This window comes from Suricata suricatta, chromosome 3 (genome assembly GCF_006229205.1).
Source record: "Suricata suricatta isolate VVHF042 chromosome 3, meerkat_22Aug2017_6uvM2_HiC, whole genome shotgun sequence".
Taxonomy (NCBI): Eukaryota; Metazoa; Chordata; class Mammalia; order Carnivora; family Herpestidae; genus Suricata; species Suricata suricatta.
This window is the reverse complement of record NC_043702.1, coordinates 155,417,768-155,445,731: the sequence shown is the minus strand read 5'-3', so window position 1 is coordinate 155,445,731 and position 27,964 is coordinate 155,417,768. Positions and strand designations below refer to the sequence as shown.

At 36.9% G+C, this 27,964-nt stretch overlaps 1 protein-coding gene across 2 annotated transcripts; it reads left to right on the top strand.

Moving 5' to 3' along the window:
* Nucleotides 1-27,904, top strand: RGS13 (regulator of G protein signaling 13). 2 transcript variants are annotated; one of them, XM_029933177.1, is made up of 7 exons: nucleotides 1-136; nucleotides 1,415-1,485; nucleotides 6,878-6,946; nucleotides 10,335-10,396; nucleotides 23,515-23,681; nucleotides 24,842-25,056; nucleotides 27,743-27,904. In XM_029933177.1, the coding sequence occupies exons 3-6, from the start codon at nucleotides 6,882-6,884 to the stop codon at nucleotides 25,025-25,027; spliced, it is 480 nt and encodes a 159-aa protein (XP_029789037.1). In that variant the 5' UTR covers nucleotides 1-136; nucleotides 1,415-1,485; nucleotides 6,878-6,881; the 3' UTR covers nucleotides 25,028-25,056; nucleotides 27,743-27,904. The 2 variants fall into 2 exon arrangements, with proteins under 2 accessions (XP_029789037.1, XP_029789036.1); XM_029933176.1 differs by lacking the exon at nucleotides 27,743-27,904 and having other exon boundaries at nucleotides 24,842-25,070.
* Nucleotides 27,905-27,964: the final 60 nt, after the last annotated feature.

Below are 27,964 nucleotides of genomic sequence, written 5' to 3'. Positions count from 1 at the left end.
AAAGACAGTAAAGTTAGTTTATGACCGGAAAAATATAATGCTGGCTTTCTCATGGAGCTTCAGAACCCGATTTCAAAAGGATCATACAGATAGGAAATAAAATTTAGCATGGTGGACTGCTCTACAGGATATACATGTAAGTATAAGATTCCATAAAATAGTTGATGACTACAATAACGTTGTCTCGATGAAATGACTAGTGGATGTTTACTTTCACGGCAGGACTGCTGGACGTTTTAGGTTTCTTCTGAGGAAAACAAACTGCTAAACATATGTTAGCCTGGCCGAGGGTTTCTATAATTAAAAAATACTTAGAGTCACACATGTATAAATGAAGCTTCTAAATACTTAGAGTCACACATGTATAAATGAAGCTTCTAATTGTGTGTGTAAAGGAAATATTACAGGTTAGAGTAGGCGATACTCTCATTTTGTGTTTGTTGTGTGAACATGGATGTCTATGTTTAGGTAAAGATATGTAACAAAATCAGATATCTCAGACTTGTTCTCTTCAAACATCATACGTTATCAAATAATTAGTTCCATCATTGGATTAGCTGTGCTGATTCCATGTATGGATTGTTGTAAAATTTACATGAAGTATCGTTAAGTTTGATTCTATAGAATTTCTTCATTCCTTAATGTTATGCCTAACCACAATTATGCACCAATTACTTGCTTTTTAAAAGGCAAGAATTCTATGTACTGTGGCAAACAAAACCTCACTAAAATGTAAATTGCTCTAAGTTTTTCTAAATTCTGTGGGACATTCTATATCATAAAATAAAGAAGCATGTTTAAATGCAGATATTATATTGAACAGAATGAATTTATAAACTGTCAGGATAATAAAAACATTTAAATATGTGAAAATTCACTTATTTTCAGATTGCTTTGAGAAAGATTGGATTGTTCTGGCATAATATATATCCAACTCAGTTCATCACTAAAGCATTTATAACCACTCTAAAAATTAGATTATATAGATTAAATGTATGCTTTCTTTAAAATAATCAAGAGAAAACATTGGAGGCAAAATCATTTTGAAGACCTAACTAAATACTATGCTTAAAGTGTAAAAGTGCATACTAGTCTTATCAAGAGGATATTGAAAAATTTTAAAGATAAGCAAATTAATGCATAATGTAAACATAAGATAAAAAATGTTTAAAGACTAGCCAATGGAAAATATAAATAAAAAGTATAGGAATTTTTACAATATCAGTGTATGAAAGTAATAAAGTTCTAGATGAGGGCTTAAATCAAAAGTAAGAATAACCTAGCATTTCCAAAGTGAAAAAAATTATTTACTTAAAATATAAAGTGAGGTATTTATAGAAATATTTTGCCAAATATGCATTCTCCAGGGAGCACAGAATAATCTTTTTGCTTTTGTTATTTATCTTATTCTTAGGTCAATGGAATTTTTGCACATGTCGTACTACTAACATGAGAAAAAAATGATTATTGTTGATTTGAAGCTTGGTGAGTTTCTACAATTTAAATAAATTCTATATCATATTCACCTAGGTCATTCTTTCCCAGAGGACTCTGTTTTTGCCAAAATAGAATTTTAGTTCTTTGGAATATTTGAGGTTAATTTTTATTCTTACCAGTAAGTGACCAAGTATGCTCTAATTCCAAGTAAGTATATTAATTTACTTTTTTTGGAATTACCAAAATTATTTCTTCAAAGTTCTCAGTTACAAATGTGAAAGGTTTCACCCTGCCACTCTAAATTTTGGTTTTAACAAGTTGTAGATGCGGATCTATTACTGTTGAAAGCAGGATTGCAGATATTTCTTTTTAAACCACTAGTTGTTTTTGGAAATTCTTTGTCTTCAGACTGAATTTTATTTTCTTCATTTTGTCAGACAAAATTCTTTTCTAACTTTAGAGGTATGAGAATTTTAATTTCTATTCATCTACTTCCCATCTTCCAAAATTAGTGTAAAAGTTTTCATTGTGTTTTTTGGTCTCCTTGTTTAATCTTTTTTTTTTTCCTTCATGGTAAGTTAAAATTAACTATAATATTAGCAGTGTTTTGGCTAAAAGAGGTAATAAGCCCAAGATGGCCAATCTGTTCTATTATCAAAAGCTGGTTTACATGTTTGTGAATTTATCTCTTGGTTTCAATGTAGAAGACATTATGAGGACATAGGGAATGTTCTGCGGTGTTTTAGCAAAGGAGTTGCGCACAGTGATAGCAAATCCAGTAGGAATCGAAAGAGGGAGGTGCAATGGACATTCAGTTTCTGAGTTCTTAGAAGGTGAGCAGTAAGGCTCAAGCAGGTGAGCAAGGACATGATGAGCAGGGCTCCAGCACAGGGACAGCCCCCAGCAAACTCCAGTTCTTAATGGACCAGAAAACCAAAGAACTTTGTAAAACAAAGTTTTGTGATCTATTTATTTTATGCATAATACATCTTTTACATAATTCTGTCACCAAATATTTTATTTACTTGCAAATGTTTTTATATCATTATATTCTACTGGTATTCTACAAGTTAATCAATTTGTGAATGACCTAGAATATGAAATAGCATATAAACAACCCTTACACATGATTATCAAATAGCATTCGAACATACCACTTCAGCGAATTTATAGTCTATTAGGAGTAGAGAAGTCAGAAATATAAATAACATTATTTTCATATATTTATATTACACTCTTTTTTCAAAGGTCACTCAACTAATGAGCCACTTGGGCCAGAGAACTTCTGTCTGAATCAGTCACGTAGCTGACCCCAGGGCTGCCGCTGGTCTATTCAGAGCCTTTGTTGGAATTTTAAAAGGTAGCCTTTCCACCACATGGATGAAGTCCCACAGGAGGCCCATAGCTTGTCCTCTGCTCAGCTCCAGACCAGGTGTCTCCACAAAGGAGACAGTCTGCTAATTACGAGGGTTAGCTCTGCTGGTCTGTCCCCTCCGAGCTCCTCTGGCCAAACAAACCCTTCCTGGCAGCCCCGTCGCTTCAATAGGACACACGTGCCCCAGTGTCTGCCCTGCTGCAGCAGATCCAGCTAGTTCTAAAGCTGGAAATGAAAAGGAGGAAGATTTGCAGGAAGTATGCTAACACACAGAAGAATGGATAAGGTTAATTGGAAAACTTACAAGGTCTGAGTCGAAATTTAAAAAGGGGAAGGAATGCAGTCTGATAGATGTGTGTTTCCTGTGCATTACAAAAGAGCTTAGGAAATATTTCCGGAGCAACAGAGTGCAAGAAGCTGAAAGAAGATCAGATTAACTGGAACAGAAAGTTTTTGCATACAAGCATTTTTCTAATCTTTACAATTCCATTTTAGAGAAAAGGAAATTAAGAATCTAAAAGTTTACTTACTGTGCCCAAGGTTATGCAGCTAATAATACCCTGAACTCATATACATGTTTTGTTTGCCTTCAGAACCTAGAATTATTTTAATATACCCAGTCACCTGTCAAGAGCTGTGGGAACCCCCTAAACTCTAGTGCATCTGGAAATTACTTTACCTTTGCCATACTTCTGATCCCAGTGGGTGTTACATACCAAGACTGTTCTATCTTTACCAAACAATTCCATTAAAAGTTCTTTAAAAATACATACTAACTTGTAATAGACATGAATTTTATATTTTTAAATTTGTTTAAGCTTATTTATTTATTTTGAGTGACAAAGAGTGCACACAAGCAGGGTAGTGCACATGAGACAGAGAGAGAGAGAGAGAGAGAGAGAGAGAGAGAGAGAGAGAGAGAGAGAATCCCAAGTAGGCTCCACACCATCAGCACAGAGTCCGATGTGCAGGGCTTGAACTCACCAATCAAGAGTCAGACGCCTAACCGACTGTGTCACTCAGGCACCCCAGACATGAATTTAGTTACAGAAATCACTAATGTGCACAAAGAGCTCTAATACATCAAGTTAAGAGACAAAGAGATATAAAAAAAATATTGTTAAATGTAGTAGGCAGGAAGAGGTCAAGGCCCAGCAGAAGACAGGGATGACTAATTAAACTGACACAGGATGGAAAGAACTTCTTTACCATCTTCCTACTTAGAAGAAGAGAAGCAGAGAGCCACTGGGTAACCTACATCATAGAGGTGATTACAGAGATAAAGAATTTTAAATTTTAATTCAGACTCCAATTATGAACAGGATCAGTTATTAACAGCCAATGTAAGAGATTTGTTAACCTGAATTATTTCAGTATTAATCATCTTCAGTCAGATTTATCTTTCTATAAAAAAAATTCTTCTTTTAACACAATTATTACTTAAAGATCTCAGTGAATTATTACTACAACAGAATAGAGCCCAACATTTAAGGCCACTCAGAATCTAACTACACACACAGATTTGTCTTTATACTCTCTTTTTTGCTTAAGCTAGTTTGAATCTATATTTGTAATCACAAGAGTCCTAACTTTGTGGGGGTGTTTTCTATAGATCTACTTAGCTACCTTGTCCCTTGCTCCTTCTTATGGTAGAGACCCATACAGAAAATTAAGACCATCAGATCACAACACCCATAAATTCTTAACCCCCAAACTGCAAATATACTTAGATCTATACTCACTCCAATTATTTAAAAAAACAGTAGTTTCTTCCTCTGCTTCTACTTTTTTAATGTCCAGTCCCTCACAATCTGAGTTCTGGTTCCTTTTTTTTTTTTTTCCTTTTTCAGAAACCTGAAAACCTATTGATTTTCCTCCTTTCTCCTATGTCTGCAAATTTTTTCCAAGGACACCATTTGCCCATCTCAGAGCATGTCACCCACATTGGAGACTTTATAAACCATTTTCCTGGAGATGTGCAGGCCAGAGTGGCCAAATAGCATAGTACTGCTTTTCTGTCTCTGTTATACTACTTGATTGATGGCTTTCATCAGAATGAAAGAAAGAAAGGGAGAGAAGAAGGGAAAAAGCAAGGGGTGGAGGGAAGGAGGAGAAAAATGGATTATAAGTAGTCCTGTATTTGTCCAGGTCTCCATTTCCTCTTGCTTTGTCTCCCTTTTTGCTTCTGCGCTCCCTGTTCTGTCAAAACTCCTATCCTCAACGTTTCTTGATAACCTTCTTGTTAGCAAATCTGATGGATAGTTTTCAGTCCTTTGTTCTCTTAATCTCTTCTCAGCTCTTAACACTCAATTGGCCAGTCTTTGCTTTTTGATAATTCATTCCTTGGTGTCTTGATACCACATTTCTCTGATTGTCCTCCTATAGGCTCCACTTTCTCAGTCTGTATCTAAGTCGTCTGTCTTGGGAAATCTGTTTTTCTCAGTTCATATTCTCTTCCTAGGTCATCTTATCTTTTCATGTGGCTTCTCCTACATGTTTTATAAAAACTAGCACCTCTACCTTGAAGTCAAATCTTTCACCTGAACTTGTTTCCTTTCTTTCCTCCCACTTTCTATATCCAGTACATCAAGTTCTGATAGTTCCTCCTCCACCCCATCTAAAATCTATCCCCTTCCCTCCATCTCCCCTGCCCCCTTCCTAATCTAAGCCTATAATACCCTCACCAGCACTCCTGCAGGCACCCCCTAACTAGTCTTCCGGGTCCTGTTCTTTCACATTATAATCAATTCTACTAGCAGAACCAATCTTAAATGTTAACTTGTCTGTTCCATGTTTTAAAACCTTCAATGATTTTTTCCAGTGTCTTAGTATGAAACTGATGGTGTGTATGACCTAACACACCCCGCTTCTGCCTATCTTTTAACTTTATCTCTCATCACTTTCTTGCTGCAACAAGCATTTTGGAACATGACTATTGGTCCAATCTTAACTCTCTAGCCTTTTCCCTCAAACTTCTTCCTACCGTGTTCTATATTCATGTGATGACTACATTCATTTCCTCAATTAGGACATGACCCATTGCCCAGGCTGGCCCGTCCCCTTCACTCAGCACATTCCTGCACATCCTGTAGTCCAGCTCAGCTACTACTTTACTGGGATGCTGTCTCTAACCACCCCCAAGGCTGGTTAGCTTCTCCTCCTGTGTGTACTCATGGGCCCCTGGACTTCCTGTCTCAAATCAAAGTCCTCATCACATGGATTTTAACTGCTGGTTAGCGAGGACAGGAAGAGGAAAAGACAAGATCTACGTAGATCACTGGCAGCCAGAACTTGACACATAACAAATGTTCAGCAGATGTTTCAAATGAATCAATAAAGATTGATATAAGAACTCACTGTTATCCTTAATAATTCATTGTATGTAAGTGTGCATATATGTTTAGCAAAATATATTCAGCTTTCATTATAAATTGTAGATTTAATTATTCTTAAGTTTTTTCAAAGTCCTTAGTTTTAAACCTTCTATGACATACATTGTTATATAAAGCTTGGGTTGAGTAACCTGTACCTGAATCTTAAAGCCAAGGTCATACTGCCAAGAGTGAGGAAAGCCAGGTGAGCAATCCTCTTCTTAGAATTCACCCCTAAGGAGGCTTATTTTTTATTTAGCCTTTTACAGTATTTTATGTGGCTGAAGATGAAGAAGCAAATTCTTATCCAATAGATTGAGAGCTCTTTTTAAAACTAAGAATTATCCAAAAAAGGGAAGACTTAGGAGTTGACTTTGCTATTGGTGGGCCCTAAATGGGAAGATCTTTCTCAGTGCGCTGTATTTTTTTAAACACCATTATGACAAATAAGTGGCCCAGATGGTTCTAAAGTCACAACTCTAAACACCTACGTTTCTAAAAAATACTTATGAGATGAGTTTTTTTATTCCCCTCCCTCCTCCCCACCCCTACCAGTGACTGTATTCCATTAATTTCAAAAACCCATGCTTATTTTTTCATGATTTACAACATTGGATGTTCCTGAGACGTTGACTCTAGCATATAATTATTTTAAATGACTAAATTATACTAAGTATATTCTGTATTGCTTTAGAAAAATGAGCAGGCAGAGTTGTTGGATTTGCAAGATGTGCAAAGATGAATCTAAGAGGCTCCCATCAAAGTAAGTAGCATTTAAATTCTATGGCCATCAGAATGCATATTTACCACATGATAAAGAGGTGCACAATTTATTCAACTGCTAATTTAATATTTTTTGTTCAGAATGTAAAGTTTGCATTTACACATGAGTAAGTCCACCTGAAGAGCAATCGTGTATTACACTACGGTTTCATTTTCATTATGTATGGTTTACACTTGAGAATTAAGCAAGTTTAATGTTTCTACAGTGTCTAGTATGAATAAATACTCTGACACTTTTTTTAATATTTTATATTGTTAATGTTAAAATGAGATTCTTTATCCAAACTATTTTCTCATTATTCAAACCCTCCATCTACAAAGTGTCAGAAACCTCATACCCAGTTGCAAGAATAAGACTGGTGAGGTAGCCAAATGCTTACCAAGGTCCCGAGTCTCTTGGACATTTCACCAAATGAAGAATGTAGCCATTTAGATGGGAACAGTGACTGTTGAAATAGAAAGCAGAATGCCTAAGGAGGGTAACAAATCAATTTGAATCGATTTTCCACCTTAGGGATTCCCATGAGTTTAATCAGAGTGCCTAACTTTAGTCCATGTGGGGATACTCCATTGTGGCCACATCTCCCTTGCTAGGTCAGAGCTCATGGCATGCATGCTCCCACTCCAAAGTACCTAAATGTCCCAAAACGCTTAAAAACACTTGTGTGATGTGAGGAGGAGGTCACAGAGCTAGGTGGAAGAGACAATAAGACCCAAAGCTCCGCATTTTAAACAATCAGGTGAAGCTGCTATACTGAACAGGCACATGCAAAGAGGAGGATTTGGGAATAGCTTCCTTCTCTTCTGCTGATGACTCCCATAGAGTATCACCATTCAGGTTCACGTGTCTTTCTACTTGCCTTGCAGATTCCCTCCTCCACCCACCCCCCATCAGGGAAGGGAGAGGCCAAGGAAAGAGAATTCATGGCAAGCTGATAGATAACAGTCATTTGCTAGTGCTTTACTTTAATGAACTACTTTAATTTTCAAGATAGCTTTGAGAGATAGATATTATCCCCATCTTATAGATAATAAAATGGGGGCTCAAAGATTTTATGTAAAACAAAAAGTTATTAAATGCAGCACTGGAATTAGAACTGAGGACTGTCAGATTCCAACACTCTTAATTCCTGTTCCCACAATGACATGAGGTCTCGGAATGCTCCTCTGTTTTACACCCACTGCTTTTTATTAGGAAATCCAGGTGGGTGAAGGGACAGAGGTATTTAGACTTATTAGCATACAGACACCTGAATAACCATGGAACAGCATGAAATTTGTGAGATACTGAGAAAACACTACAAGCTAAATGGGATTAAGCCAAAACCAAATTTCATTTTCACAATTTTTTACGTTTATTTATTTATTTTGAGAGAGAGAGAGAGAGAGAGAGAGAGAGAGAGAGAGAGAGACTTCCCAGCAGGCTCCACACTATGACTGTGGATCCTGATGCACGTAGGCATGAACTCATGAACTATGACATCATGACCTGAACCAAAATCAAGAGTCGGTCACTTAACCGAGCCACCCAGGCACTCCTCATTTCACAAATTTAATACCAATCATAATCACTCCAGTCATGGTCTATCTCCATAAATCTCATGAATCTTAGAAGCAGAAGAATTCTCTCACCAACAAAGTACCAACACTATTTTAAGCTAAGACCAGACAATGGTGGCATCTTCACTCATGTTGTAGGTTTCATTTTTTCCTATACAGTGAGAATGGGTGCGACAGAGAGGTGTGCCACACACCTGACCTAGCACTTACCATTTCATTGGAAAGCCATTGGAAAAGGTTACTTGAAGTTACTGTGTTTTAAAGCTCTTAATAAGAGAAAAGAACAGTGAGTCAGACACCATTTCATGGAAATGTTTTTTGTTTTAAGCAATCTTTACAACAATATACTGTTAAGCCTCAGTGCTGATACACACAGTCCATCTAAAACTGGCAAGGGCCGTCTGAATTTGTAGAAAACAAAAGATATCTGACCTTTTTAAGATCTTGATATTTTTCCGTGTTCTGGGTCAGTTTTTAACCTCTTTAACTAATCTTCCTTCATTGTGTTAAGTACCTACTAATGCTGATGGCTGTTCCCTCAAAACCGATTATTGAGTGAACTGTACCAAACTGGCCACTGGACAGGGCTTGTTGGTATCTAGAGCTATCTGATTATATGACGTTACTGAAAACAGGAAAATTAAGAGTGACCCATTGGAAACTTAAACAATCATAAACTGAGTATTTTAAAGGAGAGAAAATAGAATGGTTTATAATTAAGAATACATAATCCCTTGCCAATACATGTCACAAAGCCCAGAAAAATGAACAGAAATGAAGCTTCAGACTCAGTATCTTTCACAGATATTTTTGAAATTGTAAATGGTTTCTAATACTGTTTATTTACATATTATTCACAGTAATAAAAATTCAAACCTTCAACATGTAAAAAAAATATATAGCAAATAATAGAGAAAATACCTACGTAAAATAGAGATAGGGTTACTAACTTTATTATATGGATGCATGCAAATAAGCTTTGTGGATAAACTCTAAGATGTTAATAGTTTAAATGGCAAATGCATTGCTGGTGACGGCAGCACACAATGCAAACCCAAATGCAAGTTGGCAATTGATACCAAGAACCTTAAAAATGTGCATTTTTGACACACTTTAACTCTACTTCTGTGAACCCTCTAAACAATCACCCTATTTGAGCATAGGGAGCCTTAATCACAACAAGTTTTTATGCTAAAAAACGAGAAATAATCAAAATGCTCATTGAGAATAATTATGTAAACTATAGAAAGCCCACTTGTGGAATACTCAGTACTCCTCAGTGACTATCAATGATTATAAACCTATAATTATAAGTTATAACTTAATAAATGGCTATTAAGACAATTATGATGACATATAAAAAGCTTATAAAAAGTGAATAATTACATAGGTGTATACACACTCACAAAATATGCACACACACAAATATACATGCAGAGTATGGCTGCTTCTCAGTTAAAACACACAAACATACACATAACAGACACAAAAAATAAATTAAAAATATTAACAATAGTAATTTCGGAATAGGGAAATTACAGGACCATGGGTGCTACAGATCATTATCTTGTAAAAATGTATCATATTTTCAAATTTACATTACTTTCATAATTTTTTTATTTTAACAGTTTAGAAAGTAAAATTAAAATGTAAAAGATCACAGAAAGATAAATTTCCATTTAAAATCACATACAGATAGAGCATAGCTATATTGTGGCATTATTTTTTAAGACCATATATTTCTATTTAATTAAGCAAAATTTTGAGACTATTTTGGTGCAATGAGCACCTTTTGTTTCTTTTCAAAGCATTACTTTGGAGGAAGTGTTACAGTGGGCCCAGTCTTTTGAAAAGCTGATGGCTACAAAATGTGAGTATGATGTATATTCCATCTTTGAATAACCAGTCAATTTCATTCCTAAGAGAAAAAAGTGGCCCTAGGTGATGAATGTACGTGGCTCTTTTCACAGCCTTCAGAATGGTAACTGTCCCAGTTATAAAAAGAAAATCTGAAAATAGTTTGTGGTGTCACTATTATTTTCTTCGGTGTTAATTAAAATAAGATTAGTCACTGCGAATAGTTAGTTTTCACAAGTGTATGTGTAAAATCCCTTGGAAAATATGCCTAAATTGTAACACATACTGAAATACACTTCCTTACCATAGCTTTCTAAAGTTAGAATTTTAGAAAACTCAAAAATTTGCTGCTCTTTGTGCCTTCAAAAGTAAGACGAAATTTTGAGTCTTGATGTTTTAAAACTCCTCAGAGTTAGTTTTCAAGTTTATCAGTGTCTGACTTGAGTGGGACTTTATATAAGTCTATATATAGTTGTATATAAGTATCAACATTCAGATGGTATAAATGAAAGTTAACAACAATGGATATTAGGGAGACTGAGTCATAGGCTTAATACAAGGAATGAGGAAGTATGTTCATTCATGGGAGCAGTCAACTGTGTTTGGGTAGAACACTGGGAAGTTGTAGAAAATGATAACTATCAGAAGACAGGTACAGAAAAAATATAGTAAGAACTCAAAGAAAATTCTCTTTTTTGCTGAATTTGATATTTTTAATGGAGTTTGTTTCCATCAAATGGTTGTTAATTTTTGTCTATAGATTTTTTTTCTTATTTGAGATTCCCTATTAGTCTCTAAGTGAATATTTCATCTGTTTATACCTATTGACTATGGAAGGGGAGTTAGCTATGCTACTTGACAGTTTAATTGATGGGATGTGTAGGCGGTAATTCTGGATAAAGTACTTCCTGTTACTCCTGGGGGAGGCCATGCTTCTGGGGCACTTCCTTCTCCCTCTGGCACAAGGGTCCCTCTTGATATGGAGACAGCCGTCACTGTCTGACCCGGAGGGCAATTGCGGGAGGTGTAGACCCCTGGCTCCTCCTATAAGAACACCTTCATCAGATATTCTGGCATTTACTTCATGGTCCCTCCTTAGTTCCTCCAGACTTGGGTCACTACCTGAACTCCCACCTATCATAACAGGCCTTTCCAATAAGCATTTGAGGCCATGATTACTTGTGAACCCAGCCTTTTACTTTTCAAGTATTCCTCATAGTTTGTGATCCAAGTTGCCAGCATGTGAATTTTTAAGAATATATTTTTTGTGGGGCACCTAGGTGGCTCAGTAGGTTAGGCTTTGGACTTTGGGTCAGGTCATGATCGCATGACTTGTGAATTTGAGCTTGGCATTGGGTTCTGTCCTGACACCTCAGAGCCTGGAGCCTGCTTCATATTCTGTGTCTCCCTCTCTCTTTGCCCCTCCCCTGCATGCTCTCTCTCTCTCTCTCTCTCTCTCCCTCTCTCTCTCTCTCTCAAAAATAAATATTATATATATGTCTATTTTAGGACAATGGGATGAGAGGAAGAGACAAAGCGTGTATTCAGTAAGCTATATTAATTGATCCTCTGCTAAATAATTTGAATTTCAGTCTCAACCCCAGTAATTCCTGTTTTGCCACATTGCAGATTAATCTCTTGCAGTAACAAATTCTCCATCTGTAACATGCAAATAACATCACCCATGCTTTCAGCGTTATTGTTCAGGTTAGACATAAAATACCTAGCTTAATGGCTGAGCAGATTAGGCACACAACGATTGGTAGTTCTTTAATAAGGTGCATGTCTCTGAAAACCATTACTTTTTCTCTACTGCTAATGAAGAAGTTCAAAATCTCTAACTTGGCATTCAAGACTCTCTACAGCCAAACTCAGTGCACTTTTTTTATGATTTAGCTGCAAACATAACACACTCTTCATTCAGCCAGGATGACTATTGCTACACCGCAGTGCACCTGCTCCAGGCTTCTGCTGCAAAGTCCTGTGTCCACTCTGTTACCTGCCTATCTTGGGTAGAGCAAAAGTCAACTTCCACCTTTTCCGTGAAACCTTTTACAAATACTTGCCTTCTCTCTCCCATTAGTATCATTATTTATTCTGCTTCTTACGACAGTGACTTAGCGTATTGGGTTTTTTCTGCAGACACTTTCTCAGTAGATCTTAAATTCCCTAAAAGCACAGATCAAGGTACATTCACCTTTCATCTCCATCCCAGAGACTAAAAATAATGTGTTTTGTATCTAATGGGCACGCAATAAATGTTCAATGAATAAAGACAAAAACAAATAAGAAAATATCAAAATGTATCTAGCCACATTATGTAAAAGTTTTTGTGCCAGTTCCGGAGGCCTCATACACAAGATGAATAAAGTTACTTGTTTGGTAATGACCTCAACAGAGAGCCTAGCTAGAACTGGCTATTTAGACATCTAGTGTCATGAGAATAAGTGAATTTACAGAAAAGATGAGGACGGGGAAATAGCATACTACTTTCTATAAAAATCAGCAAAAGCAGGACAAGAATCTTATGAGCAATCTACTCACTATGAAATTCATGTAAAACTTTAATAGTCACATAATAAAAAAGATGATAAAACAATTCATTCTATGGACAAAACTAAAAAACAAACATTAAATGCCAGAAAGTCAAGTGTGTTTACATTAACCAAGGACACTGGTAAAATGCATCCTCTAGTTAATATATGTAGATGCCTTTTTCTACATAGATTAAAAGACTGTTTCTAAGAACATGTAGTTCAGAAACCCACTTAGGAAGGAAAGGTATTAAGCGTAGTCTCCATAGATGAATGAGGATTGGTTGAAGACATGTTTGCTGGACAGCCATTAAGTAAGTCATCACAACACAATTAAATGCAGCTTCTTCATGGGAGAGGGGATCTAAGAAAATCATCAATTTAGGAACAGAACCCTGGCAAAATTAAGACCTTAGTTAGAAATTAAGAACTCCAGTAATCTAGATGTTTTCTAACGACACATTGACAAACAAGTCAATTTTTAAAAAACAGTATGTATGATCAATGTCCATTTAGTAAATCTTAAGCACTTAGGTGCCGGGAAATGTGCCTGAAAAAGCAAAACTCTGTGTGCCCATGTACTACATGAAATAACACAGAAAAAAGGGTAGATTTTTTTTTTTATCAAACACCGAAAATCTCCCAGAGGAGAACAAGGAAGGCTGATCTTGACAGCACATTGGGGTGAAGTAGAAAACAGCGATTGAAGCAACTTCTAGGACCAGCCCGAATGGCATTTCAATGGCAAGGCAAATACACACTTTGTAAAAATAATAGCCTTTGGCAAAATTTTCACCAAAGGCTGATTGGCAGGGTTTTGTTTGGTTTGGTTTGGTTTGATTCGGTTTTTGATTTTTGCTTCCAGAGTAAAGATGGTTTATGAAGCTATATCTTTCCCTTGAAGAGTCTATTGTTACATTCAACAAGCAGAAGGAAGCTCTAGATCCAGAAAAAAAAACATACACACATTTCTTTGACATAAATTACTTGCGAGGTCCAGTTAAGACAGCCTTTTAGAAGACCAGTGTCTAAAATATGTATGGCTTGCGATAGTAAAACGTGTGCTTATGAAGTGCCCTATGTAAAAGGCTGAAAATCTTGAGGGCTCCAGGAACTGCTAAGAACAAACTGCTTTGAGTTTTCGCATACATTATGGAGTATGATCTCTGAGTAATGGAGTGTGTATTGAGTTCTCACTACATATGACAGAAGGACAGTGGAAGTGCTTCTTTTTTTAATTATTTAAAAATTTTTAATGTTCATTTATTGAGAGAGAGAGAGAGAGCGCACACGCACGAGTGGGGGAGGGTGAGGAAGATGGGGAGGCAGAATCTGAAGCAAGCTCCAGGCTCTGAGCTATCAGCACAGAGTCCCATGGAGGGCTCGAACCCAGAAGCTGTGAGATCCTGATCTATGCCAAAGTTAGACGCTTAACAGACTGAGCTACCCAGGCGCCGCCGGAAGTGCTTTCTTGAAGGCATAGATAAGGATAGGGAAAAATATATGTGCACCACGTATTTGTGGACAACTGTAATGAAGGGAGACTAGAAATAACAAGTCACCTAGCACAAACCTACTATGTATGGGTTAAAAGGTGGAGATAGATGAAGAGGTCTTTGGGGAAAGCTTCTCACAAGAGGCAAATTTGAGCTGGAGCTTGATTCAGACTGTTGTAAAATGATGAGGGGGTGTGACTGGCAGTATTTTAAAGATAGTCAACTATTTTGGAAGTAAGTCCTAAGTCCAATAGAGATAAAAGCTAATTTGAAGGAAGAGATATAGTATGTAGGATTCCTCAGGATTTAGTGTAAAAAAAATTGTCACATTAAAAAAAAAAAATCTCCATAATGAATTAAGCAGAAATTACCTGAGAAATTTCCAATTCTACAGATGAAAGTCCTCCAAGTTTCCAAACACCCAAATTTTTAGGAAAGAGTTACATTATTTATAAATGGACATAAAAGTGGTAATACGTTATTTAATGGATCAGTAAAAAATTTGTCAGAACTGTTAGTTAAAACTACCTGAGAATCACAAAAATCTTTTCCTTCAATTATATGGACCTCCAATATGACACTGTGCCTCAAAATATCATCAGAGTTGGGGGGCCTACGTGGCTCAGTCTGTTAAGCATCTAACTTCAGTTCAGGTCATGATATTGTGGTTTGTGAGTTCAAGTCCAGCATTGGGCTCTGTGCTGACAGCTCAGAGCCTGGAGCCTGTTTCATATTCTATGTCTCCCTCTCTTTCTGCCCCTCCTCCCTCTTAAAAATAAATTAAAACATTTAAATATATATATATATGTCATCAGAATGCTGGGCACCACCAAGATGAAAAGTAGAAAGAAAATCCTGTGAATATATCGGCTAGCTAAACCTAGTGGAAATCTATAGTTCTGATGGCTAAATCTGGTAGAAATAGAAAAAATACAGAAAATATGCTTTTGAAATGACAAGGGGATTAACAATCACCTAAAACTCGATGGCTCTACAAACTGGAAAGGTCAAGAGTGAAAAATAATCAAATCAAAATTTTGACTCATCAGTTTTACTTTTAATTTTAATTAGAATGACAGAAAATGTGCCAGAAAAAGAAAGCATATATATATGCTAAATCTCAAAAGATGAGGGTAGAGGTTGCTCATTGATATTGAGTAAACTATGTTTAATATAAATAAAAAGAAATTACTAAAACTGCAGCTAACTTCCTTGGATGATTCATTCTATCCTTCCGAGTGTCTGGCAATCCTGCCAAGCACGGAGACAGAGGTGAAAGAGATCTATAAGGTCACTGTGCTCAGCTCATGTGCTCCCTCTAGAGGGAAGAGATAGACAAACAAGCAAATAAAGTAATGAATACATTAATTCCAGAAAGCATTAAACGCTTTCAACAAAATAAAAACCAAATGATATGACAAAGAAAGGCAGGTATGAGAGGGTAGTTCATTTAGATAATTAGAGGAAAACTGTCAGAAGGCACAAAATGTGAGCTAAGAGCTGAATGATGAGAAGCATCATCAAGCTGATGAGCAGTCAGGCTGGAATCCGGGGAGCAGAGTGGCCCATGCAAAGGAAAGCCATGTTCAAATGGCCCTGAGATGTGACTGAGGTTAGTGTCTTCAAATAACAAAGAAGTTCAGTATGACAAGAGTACAGAGACTTATTGGCCACATGAACAACTTTAAACTGTGGAGGAACAAGAGTCAATGTACCATCTGGTTCTCTTTGGAAAAAAAGAAGCAGAGAGACCGGTTGGAAGGCTACTGCAGTAAACCACACAAGACTAGATGTCGGTGGGGACAATGAAACCAAGAGTACTTAGCATATATACTCTAATCAAAGCCATGGGACTGTTACTTACAGGGAGAGTTCAGGGAGAGGAGAGGAGAGATCCAGTGATGGAGCTTAGCTGGACACTAATATTTCTAAATCCAGAGAATAGGAGTCAGCAAAGGAAATGGAAAAAGATCATCAGGTGAGTTAAGGGTAATCAAAATAGTACCTCATCACGAAAGGCAAAAAGGAGCATGTTTCAGGAAGGGAGCCGTGAGCAATGTCAGTCAAAGGCTGCCGAGAAGTCAGGTAAAATGAGGCAAGAGTAGTGACCGTTGGATGTGGCAATATGGAGGTCAGTGGGACTTTGACAGGAGCAGTCGCAGAGGCCTGGGGATGGATAGGACAAGAGGAAGCAAGGCGGAGGATAGAGGGGATTATTTACATAAGGTTTGAGATGAAGGTCAACAGCGAAAAGAGTAGTAAGTAGAAAGAGGCATGAAGTCAATTTTGGGAATATAGAGTCAATAGACATTGTTGGTTTTATTTGGGAAATACAGCAGCATTGTTACGGACGATGGCAACCATTAGAGAGGAAGAAAGCCATGATGGAGAAGAGAGTGGAGACAATTCTAAGAGCAACAGAGAAATGCCAAGCCATGGAGAAAGAAAGCATAATTAGGTGGAAGACGAAGAACTGTTTGGACATTGTTTTCCTGTCAGGAGGAAAGCTAGAAAGGACATGTACCAGTGAGGTAGGTTGGTTGATTTGGTGGAGAAAACATGAGGGAACCTCTGCCTGATTAAATCAGTGTTCTCAGTGAAGACCAAGGCAAGGTCATCAGCAGAGCGCTGAGCAGAGATGTGTTGGGACCTTAAAAAGAAAGAAGATATGAAATAGTTTCTGGAGAGTTAAAGAGCCAATTTAAAAATTGCAGCCATATAAGTTGTGTCTTGCATGAGTTTATTCTATAGATGGAACAATCAAAATAGCTTTAATTAGTAGACATGCATAGTATTCAAAGCACAATCAATGGTATAGTATCATGAGCAATAGAAAGAGGCGTGTTCTTGAGAGATATTTTATCTATAAACCAAGATCTGATGGAAGTGATGACTGGCTAATGTTGAGCGCCCACTTAAAATTTGCAGAGATGATTTTAAGTGCGAAAGCCCAGTTACATGTTTTTCTATGGCCGCTTCGGTTTGCTCCAGAGCAGACATAGAGTTAAGCCACTCTAAATAAGGAGGTGTTCCGAATCACAGAGTTGGCACCACTATTAATTTTGGTCAAAATCATCCTTCAGTGTATGGTATACTTTCCTCTGTTTCTCAGTTATCACAACCACCTGCCAACAGCCTGGGCAATGCCAGGTTGGGTACTATAGGACTATCATACTGCTAATGGCAACAAAGACTGCTCCAATTCACGCTGGCTGGTGCATCCTCATCCTGGCACAAGGCAGGCATTAGAAGTTACTAATGGATGTCGCTGTTCCATCCCGTGCATCCTGTCCCCAAGGCAGAGCCCCTCCTCCAGCTCGCTTCCTCCGGGAGAGATTCTGTGCTGCTCACTGCTTATCGACAGCCTCCCTCGCTATCATTTATTCTGCCCTTCGCTAACCACTGCTGTGTGCATGGTGTTGCCATGGCTCCCTCCAGCAGCCCTCACATCCCCTGCACGGCAGGGCTGCAGCCGTTTCTCTCAGTACTGTCTGTCTTCTCTAACTTCTCGTGCGCTGTTCACCTTGCAGGAAGGAAAACAAAACAACAAAACCTGGCCTTTTATAGACATCACTGTTCAATTAGTGCATGTTTGTCTCACTGTCAAAAAAAGCAAAATGTAACAACATACCAGGTATAATCCTCTGGTCCTTGGTGCTTTCTGGATGCTAACAATTAGGGCACGTTTCTTCAGTTTTCAAAATGTATGGAGGATCCCTTGAAAACATAGAAGCATGAGGAATCCAAAATTTGGAACTGACAAACCTTTGTTTAGTCAGCACCTGCTGTATATCAGGTATGCATAGGCCCTGGGCGTAGGAAGGTGGAACCGGGGTCCTAATTCTGCAAGTGTTGGCCCGTGAGTAGGAGAGTAATCGGAGTACACACCAGGAGATAACAGGGGATAGGGTGAGAGGGAGCTACAATTAGAATAACTGTGGACTAGGTGCTGTTTGTCAACGGACGGGAAGCACTTACTTAGTTGAGGATGGTGGGGTCATTCCAGAGAAATACTTCCAGAAACTGAGGTGCTCAACCTGGGTCTTAGATCAGAGGACAAAGCCTATCACACAGGAGGAACTGCATAAACAACAGGGTAGGGGTCGCACGCTGCTTGGCCAAGAGCAAGGCTCGAACAAAGACTGTTTTCAGAAGTGACAAGGAGAGAGGTAGAGAGCACCATATCCTAATGGACCCTGTAGCCACTGCCAAGGTCTGCGTTTTTCTTTTAAATTAGAGCAATGGGAAAATGTTGAAAAGTTATAAATAAAGGGTTGTGGTCAGATTTTTGCTCTAGAGATTTTTCTCTGATAAAAGTGCACAAAAGAATGATAGCAGGTCAGATAGATGAACTGAGGCTTTTTCAGATTAGGCGGTTTACAAATACTTCTCAAAAATCATAAGCATAAAATAATCTGTAAAAAGAACAGAAGATAATATAATAAATATAACAGCTTCTTTAATATACAAAGAATTCTGAAAATTTTCAGAAAACACTAGCAATGCAAAAAATTGCCAAAAGATTTGAAATTCACAAAAAGAAAAGATATGGTAAGTGAAAAAGAAAAAATGTTTAGACATTAATGTCTTAAAAATGCAAACTAAACAGTTACAAGTCACTGGTTTTACCCCATTGGATTGGAAAGGACAGAGTGAGCAAACACTCTCACACTCCTGTTAATAATGAAAACTAATGAAATCTTTCTGAAAGTAATTTTACAATAGATATCAAAAGTCTCCAAAAACACTACATCCACTAATCTAGGAATTCCACTTCTTTAAATTAATTCTAAGAAAATTATTACAGATGCAAAGATTTATACACCAAATATTCAATGTAAAATAATTTATAACAAAAAATGGGAAACATTATAAATATTCAACAATAATAGCTAAATATAATATAGGGTAGTCTCGCAAAGGACTATAATGTGACCCTTGAAAATAAAGAGGAGAAAATGTTTCTGGGGCACATTTCACATGTCTGGGTGGCTCAGTTGGTTAAGCATCCAACTTCGGCTCAGGTCATGATCTTGTGGCTTGTGAGTTCAAGCCTTATGTCAGGCTCTGAGCTTGCTTCAGATTCCTAGTCCCTCCCTCCCACCTCTCCCCTGCTCGCTCTCTCTCAAAAATAAATAAACATTAAAAATTTTTTAAGAAACCAAGTATTTCTATATTTTAAGAATGAAAGAATGACACAGAATTGCTTTCACAGTATAAGGCTAGTAATTTGTATGTGTATCTGTGTTTGTGTAGATGAATGAATTCTAGTTAGAAAGTTAAACATTAGCAAAGGATTGAAAGAATAAAGGAAAATATGTCATCAACAATCATTATTATCTTTTTTAGAAGTTTTCTGTATTTAAAAATGACTTATAGTACTTTAAGTTACTTCCATAATAGAGGAAAATCATTAAGGATTAATATCACAGAAGCCAAACTAGAGAATCTCAATAAAGCAGATTCACTTCAAAACTTCAGGCTTTTTCAGAAGCTAGTGCAATTATGGAATTTATTTTCCCAAGTGGTACAGATTGAAAATAAAATAGATTTAAAATTATTTTAGGCACACTTCTGATGAAAGACTGCAACATAGCACGACTTTGGGATTTACTTCATGGCATAAGCTTTTTCCTCTTGCAGAGAACAGTATTGGAACAGATGGGCCACTGCTCTGACTCAGCCCAGAGGAATGCCACGCTTCCCTCTGCATCGAGATACTGACATGTGTCACCTGGTGTGTCATAGAAAATACTAATTTCCGTGACTGGCTTAAAAAAAAAAAAAACATGCTACAGAGTCCCAAAAGCATCACTCTCATTCTTAAGGAAAAGCACACACTATGCATGACAGAAACCTATTTTTTCCATCTTCTCAATTTAATGAGCAATTCTCTTGTTTATCCTTATTCATTCTGCTTCAACAGAGTCACAGCCTCTTTAACGCTCAGGAAGGAGAATCATTTACAACTTCAGAATGGGCTACTTTGGGGCTTCATTGCCTAATTTGGAAAAGGCTTTTCTACCTTTAAACTGACTTGTTGTATGAGTCATTAGAAATTCTAAACTGAGCAATTCAGCTCCAATTTAATGATTACTCAGATTCCTGGAGCACGGTTAAACCGATGCACGTTGAGCCGCTTGGTTAACTTACACAAATTCTGTAAAACATATCGGCCTTGTGAGTCTACTTATTCTCCACGCCAGAGTGTTACCTGAAATATCAGATACGTTCAAATGGTCCGGGTCCGCCTTCGGGTCCGAGTCAGGCTACGGAGCAGTAAAACACAACATTAAAATCCCCCTAATTTACAGAAAACGTTAATTTCTTGTTTGTGCCACACAGTGACTGAGTTCAGCTCCAGCTCTATTCTATGTCTTCATTCTGGCCTTCAGGCAAAAGAAGCAGCTCTTTTCCAGAATGTATCCTTTGCATGACTGGAAGCGCAACCACAGACCACCTGCTTGAACCTTCTGCTGAAAACCTTTTGCTTGCACCTGTGTATGGCAATTTGCATGTATCTCATTGGCTAAAACAAATCCAATGGGGCAAAGTTGATCTAAATATGACATGAAAATATAATCCTCCTATAAGGAAGGCAGGGAGTAACTAAGATCAATACTACAATCTACCATATCAAATATCTATATAAAAAATAAATTGCAAACCACGGGTGGCTCATTAGCAAAGGGCTTGAGTATATGGAGAATTGTTGAACCATTTGGCCAGCCCGGAAAAATCCTTCCTCCACTCAACCGGGAGAGAAGTTAGAGAGGGCCAATACAGATGCAGGCAGGTTCTGAAATGAGAGTCTCTAAACCTTTTACTATACAATTAAGCTAAACATAAACACAAACTTAGAATACTGTAACACAGACTCTAATATTGGTTTCCAAGTCATTTCCCGAGTCCACATTCACCCATGCACTCCCCCATCCAAGTATTCTGGCAGCTGGCTATCATTCCAGGGTCTGTAGATTTTATCTGGTTATCTCCTTTTTTTTTTTTTTTTTTCCTGTTCCATAGCTCATTTCTTTATTTTAGGACTCTTATTTTCTGTCCCCAATGAAATGCTCACTCAAAATTCTACTAAGTACAAAATATATCAAGTTTATCTACCTTTACTTGTTGAGCCAGAAATATCATTTTGTTTTGATTTGTTTTTTATTTCATCATCGTTGTTGTTACTTGGTTTGGTTTGTTTTTGGTTTGCCTTTCCATTCAGCTATTTCTCTAACAGGAGCTTCAACTGCCACAGGTATTGTCTCTGACCATAGGTTTCTGTGTCTGCGATGGGGCAAGGCACACCTTAAAGTTAGTTTGGTGTGAAAATAAACTTCTTGTTTGAAATCTGAGATAAAATATATCCCCCCATTGGGGAGAAATATCTAATTCATATTACTTCCTGTGTTACAGTTTTGTACATGCTCTTACCCCTATTTCATCTGTCTTCTCAACTCAAGTGATGTTCCTTTCAAACCTTTCCCACCCTATGCCATGGAGGCTTTATTTACATGATAATAATGAGACATGCTGTAAAATTCTGTGCATTCCTAAAATGGCACACCTCTTGTAGATTACCAGTTTTTCCCAACCCTAATCCTCCTTAGAAGGGATCTGCCTCTTTTTGAGTTTATCACTTGAGTAAAAATATCTTAATCGTTATTTTTATTTTTGTATCACTGCCGACAGAGCCAGTAGAAGCCAAGGAGTCAAGGCTTTCTAGTGCTAGAAAACTCAATCCAATCTCTTACATGAAGATTTAGGAAAATTTGATTTTACATTGCTATTCTATCTAATTACTATTATTTCTTATAACAGTTAATAATACTGAATAAAATATTTTTAATCAAAATCCTATGCTTGGACACATATTCAATATGCCTACACACACATTTCTATTACTGTCAATTAAAATTTAGCAATTCAGTTTCTCAGATAGGCCAAGAGACTTCCTAGTCATCAAAAGTTCTGAGAGTGTTTATCTTCAATACTGAGTGTATTTGGTCCCCCGCAAAGATTCGTATTAATGTATTAGATTTGTAGGAGCTTGCCTAACCCTCTTCTTCAAACACTAGCTCCTGCAAAATAGTGCCTCCATCAGAAAAGCTACTTCCACATGCATGTCCTTATCCACCCACTCCAGAAATACAGATTAAGACCAAAACTAAGAACAACCATCTCTGGCATCAAGTATCACTTGATGGTTGTGCCGCACATACCCACTATCCTGCTCTCAGTTTTGAGATAGTTTCCAACACCCCATCTGCATTCCATGATTTGCCTGGTCCTTCATTTCTAGTTTGAAACATAATGCATGAATACAAAGTTGAACTTTTCATTCATCTGTGTTCTCCTGCTCAGATTGGATTTTGAGAAACACCACAGGCTGTACAACTTGATAAATGTATTACTCCTACATGACTTGGGTATTTTTCTTTCAACCTTGACCTGCCTGTTGGGATGCTAAACCTTGCTCTGAGTCTCCAGTTTGGCTTGAGGGCTTATTTTTTTATGTCAGTTTCAGGATCAGAGCTCTGTCCACTGATCCAGCTTAAGTCCTGTTTCTGGATCCTTGTAACCTCTCGTACCCTAGACCTACCCACATCGGTAGACATTTTCCTGAGTGATTCAGAGTAACAGAATGAAAGGATAAGTACACCACTGACTGGCATTGTCAAAACATGCTTCATGGGGCGCCAGTTGGTTAAGCGTCCGACTTCGGCTCAGGTCATGATCTCATAGTTCATGGGTTTGAGCCCCATGTCGGGCTCTGTGCTGACAGCTAGCTCAGAGCCTGGAAGCCTGCTTCAGATTCTGTATCTCCCTCTCTCTCTGACCCTCCCCTGCTCATACTGTCTCTCTCTGTCTCTCAAAAGTAAATAAAAAAGCATATAAATTTTTTTTAAAAAAACATGCTTCAAATTTATAAATCTAAGGTGTGATGTGGGGTGTGTGTGTGTGTATCATTATAATACTCACTTGTTAAATAATTTGGGAGTTTTGATTTAAACTCTAGTTTTAACTCGCATTAAATATTGTTCAGATTTTTTTAAATGATTTTGGCCCTCAAAATAAACTAATTTCTCCATTACTTTTAGATGGTCCAGTAGTCTATGCAGCATACTTAAAAATGGAGCACAGTGACGAGAATATTAAATTCTGGATGGCATGTGAAACCTATAAGAAAATTGCCTCGCGGTGGAGCAGAATTTCTAGGGCAAAAAAGCTTTATAAGATTTACATCCAGCCACAGTCCCCTAGAGAGGTAACTACGAGACAATGATGGCGAATGGAAATCAGGACATCTGGGGAAGGGCGCTAATGTCTGTTGAGCACACACACGCACCGGGCACTTTCTCTCCAGTACCTCCTATTGTGCTACACAGTCAGTACTGTTAACCTTATTTTACAGATGAGAAGCCTGAGAATCTGAGAAGTTAATTAACTTGTTCAGTGTCACATATCAGTTAAGTGAAAGGTAGGATTCAGAGTGAGGCCTGTCTGGCTCCAGACCCTCTTGTCATTCAATTATCTTAATTCCCTGGAAAGTTTCTTTTAAAAAAAAGAAGTCCTTGTAAGAAGAATCGACTTTGCTAGAAAGAACTACAGATACCATGAATGGGCATGTTGACAACCCCAGCAGCGTTGGGAAGAGTCCGTGCCACTGCACCAAAGCTCACCACTCACCTCAGTTCCCAACCCGCAAATCAGCAAACATTGACACGGACACCGCTGCCAGTCACTTACAACTGCCTACAGAAACAACATCATGAGCAAATGACACACTGGGACCCTTCCTGGTAGAGAGAGAATAAGAACTGAAAATTCTTGTCAAGGAGATAAGGGTAGGCTATGATATATGAGATTCCTATCACACAGCCCATTCCTACATTATCGTCTTGTTCCTCAAAACTCTTGTCTGGAAAACACCTGGTTTATTGAAATAACCACTTCTCTCCTTTATTTCTCCACTTCTCTTCACTCTCTTCCCAAATCAGGGCATATTCAGTGATCGACATTCATGACTACTAAGATAAACTTTAAAATAGTACCAACTTCCCTTTTCCTTCAAAGAGATCTTCATCTCATAAACTTCCTTGTTTGTAGACTCCACTAACAAACCACTTGCATCTGCTTAAGTAAGCAATGGTTTATGAGATTTCCCCGGTCTTGGGCTGTGTGTTTTTTGTTTTGTCTTGTTTTTTTTTTTTTTAATCTGGGATATGGAGGTGGGTATTTAGTTTTAAAATAAAGCAAAGTTTGTCTCTTATGAGTCTTTTTAGATACCGATGAAACTTCAGACAAAATTACCTTATTCCACCAAAAAGAAAAAAAGGAGAGTGGGGAATAAATTAAAATTTTTCCGTTGCAGTTTCTATCTTCAATTATACCTACTTATGTTGTATGTGTAATTTCACTTTTCAGATTAACATTGACAGTTCAACAAGAGAGACTATCATCAGGAATATTCAAGAACCCACTGAAACGTGTTTTGAAGAGGCTCAAAAGATAGTGTATATGCACATGGAAAGGGACTCCTATCCCAGGTTTCTAAAGTCAGAAATGTACCAGAAACTTCTGAAGACTATTCAGCCCAACAACAATTCCTAACTACTGTTCAAAAGTTTAAATTGAAGAAGGTGTATTGAAAGTACTGGCTTTGTTGTTTTTTTTTTCAAATTTACATACACATAGACACACAATCAGAAGTAGAATAGGAATGAAATAGGAAAAAAAAAACCCAAACTATAAATTAATTTCTTCCAATTCTCAAAAAACCCACAGATCCCCAAAGGGATGGGGTCGAGAACAGTTATCATATGAATAACACAATTTGTGGCATGTGTATGTAGTTCAATTAACATATAAGGAGAAGAAAGGTCTTCATGACACCAATATTAGAAAGTTTTTACTGTAATAGTCAACTAATGGATATTTTCTTATTAATAAAATTTTGCTGGCATAATGCATAGATCAGTTCCTTAGAAATTGTAGCTATATGAGTTGTCTCTAGCATGAGTGTACTCTATAGATGGAGTGTTTGTAGTATTTAGTGGTAGTAAACTTGAACTACAAGTAGTACTTGTACTACTACTTTGTACTACAAAAAGTTTGTAGTAAAAAGTTGTAGACAAACTTGGTATTTGAAGTACAGTCAATGGTATAATATCATAAGCAATATAAAAAGCTGTTTCTTGAGAGACATTTGATTCATGAAATTTTTCTACTGTTATATTCATAGCTGAATATAATATCACAAATATCTTCTACATGTGAAAAATTCATGGTGATTCTAAACTATTAAGAATGTATAAAATTCTGGGGTGCCTGGGTGGCTCAGTCAGTTTAGCGTCCAACTTCAGCTCAGGTCATGATCTCATGGTTAGTGGGTTCAAGCCCTGCGTCGGGTTCTGTGCTGACAGCTAGGAGTCTAGAGCCTGCTTCAGATTCTGTGTCTCCCTCTCTCTCTGCTCCTCCCCGACTCATGCTCTGTTTCTCTCTGTCAATAATTAATAAACATTAAAAAATTTTTTTTAAGAATGTATAAAATTTTTATTTATTATTATATTAATTTAATGGTAGAAAATTTGATTCCTATATTTTAAGATTGTCCTCACAATGTGAGTTTATTGTGGTCCTGGTAATCAATAAATCATTTACAAGTTTTTAAATGAATGCCTTTTTTAAAGACTCAATGATGCTATTTTTCTGGCAAAAGACTGTTTTTTATCTTTCCTGTCATAGCAATAGCAACTTCTTAGAATTTGTCAGAATTTTCTAGCGGAAAAAACTCATATAAAGTTCACTTGTTTTGTTTAGCATATACCATAGCATATAAACTTTCCATACAGATGGATAAATATTCTATGTTTTTGATGAAGAATAAAATACATAAAATATTTAATATCACTTTTCCAAAGAGTTAACTATATAAAATTGTTGTTCAAGATTTTTAGTTTTACTTTGAAAAGTGTTTCTCAGGTCTCAAACTGAAATAGCATTAGTATTTTAAAGTGCCTATAAACCTATGCTGTATGACATAAAAATAAATACTAACTATAAATATTTTTAATAAGTAAGAGGTTATTATAACCCAATAAATATTTAGGGGTTATTTCTGAGAAATAAAGTGTTTTAAGAGAGATTTTCATGCAAAAGCATATCATTAATTAATATGGATTCTAGTTAAAGTAGAAAGTGTTACCACAGTAGTTTAATTTTACATAGTTTACTGAGTTTTATATTCTGTTAAAAATACCAGTATAAGAATACAGATTGACATCTGAGCTATCTGAAGTCGGTGATGATCTCTAGCCGTAAATATAAAAAGTTTCCACATGTTTTAAATAGTTTCATCTCACTCTGTCAGAAAGTTAATATATTTGTGGACGTATATTTAGGAAGTGTTACACATGCATGGTTATAATACACATAGTTTGAGCAGTTTCAAAAGACTTTGAGCCCTTATCATTCAAATTGTACCAAGTCAGCCACTGATAGAGCTGACAAATGGAATAGGAATGATCAGCCTTCTTTATTACTTATCTCTCCCCTCTAGTGGTTATTTATGCTCCAATACAGGATAAGTCTAGAATTTTCAGAATTGCTTATGCACTGAGTTTTCCTCCTAAACAGAGTCTCTGTTTAGCTATTCCAAGACCTTCATCTCAGGTTGGGTAAACAAGGTGCCACATGGTAACATGAAACAGAACGCTCTGGCCGGAGGTATAAAGTAATTGCATCGGTGCCCGTTCACTCCCCTGCTATTGTACAGTTAGTAGCAGGGGCTCTCATTTTTCTCACCTACCGAATAAAGGGAGGGACGGCTTGATTTGATTGGGCCACACACGGTGAGTGCTTTATGACATCCCACTACTAGTGTATTCATTCCTTTTCTCTGTAACAAGCTTGGACTGATTTTGAAAAGCAATTCTTCCAACGATCAATGTTTTCATGAGGAAGTAAGTAATAAACTATTTTGTGTCAACACTGGTTGAGGGAGTTCTGAAATTTTTTACTTAGGAACATGGAATTTAAACTGCTTTTCTTTCAGTATGTGTTTTATGTTAACAATAGTTAAAATATTTTTCAGATCATTTTAACCTAATAATGTACTAAATCTTGTTCGTTTTCCTTAGGATATTTATTAAAACAATTCAAAACTTGATGATGTTTGTCAAATGGCTATAAGGATATGCCCGATAAACATATTTTTTACATTGTATTTGTTTTATCATAAGTACTCGGAAATTAATAAGTTAAAAACGCATTGTTAGATTTCTGATATCAGAACCGTATATATTTATGATTTTCTTCTATTTCTAGATCTACATTTTCAAACTCTGGAGATATACAAGATAAGCCTTCATTGTATCTGCATAAAAATAAAACCTTATCTTCTCCAAAGAAGATAGTGACAGAGATTTGTACAATTCAGATTCAAACATCTTGGCAGAGATGAACACTTTCCTATTTATAATTCATCAGTCACACCATAGTTTCATCAACTGCTAAGGACTTTTTACCAATTTTGGAAGAACGATTATA

What these genes read in the sequence shown, in the direction of transcription:
- RGS13 (XM_029933177.1), top strand. Translation starts at nt 6,882, where the DNA reads ATGAGCAGGCAGAGTTGTTGGATTTGCAAGATGTGCAAAGATGAATCT. An exon ending in TCTAAGAGGCTCCCATCAAA is followed by an intron (nt 6,947 to 10,334) that starts GTAAGTAGCATT and finishes TTCTTTTCAAAG; the next exon opens with CATTACTTTGGAGGAAGTGT. An exon ending in AGCCACAGTCCCCTAGAGAG is followed by an intron (nt 23,682 to 24,841) that starts GTAACTACGAGA and finishes TTCACTTTTCAG; the next exon opens with ATTAACATTGACAGTTCAAC.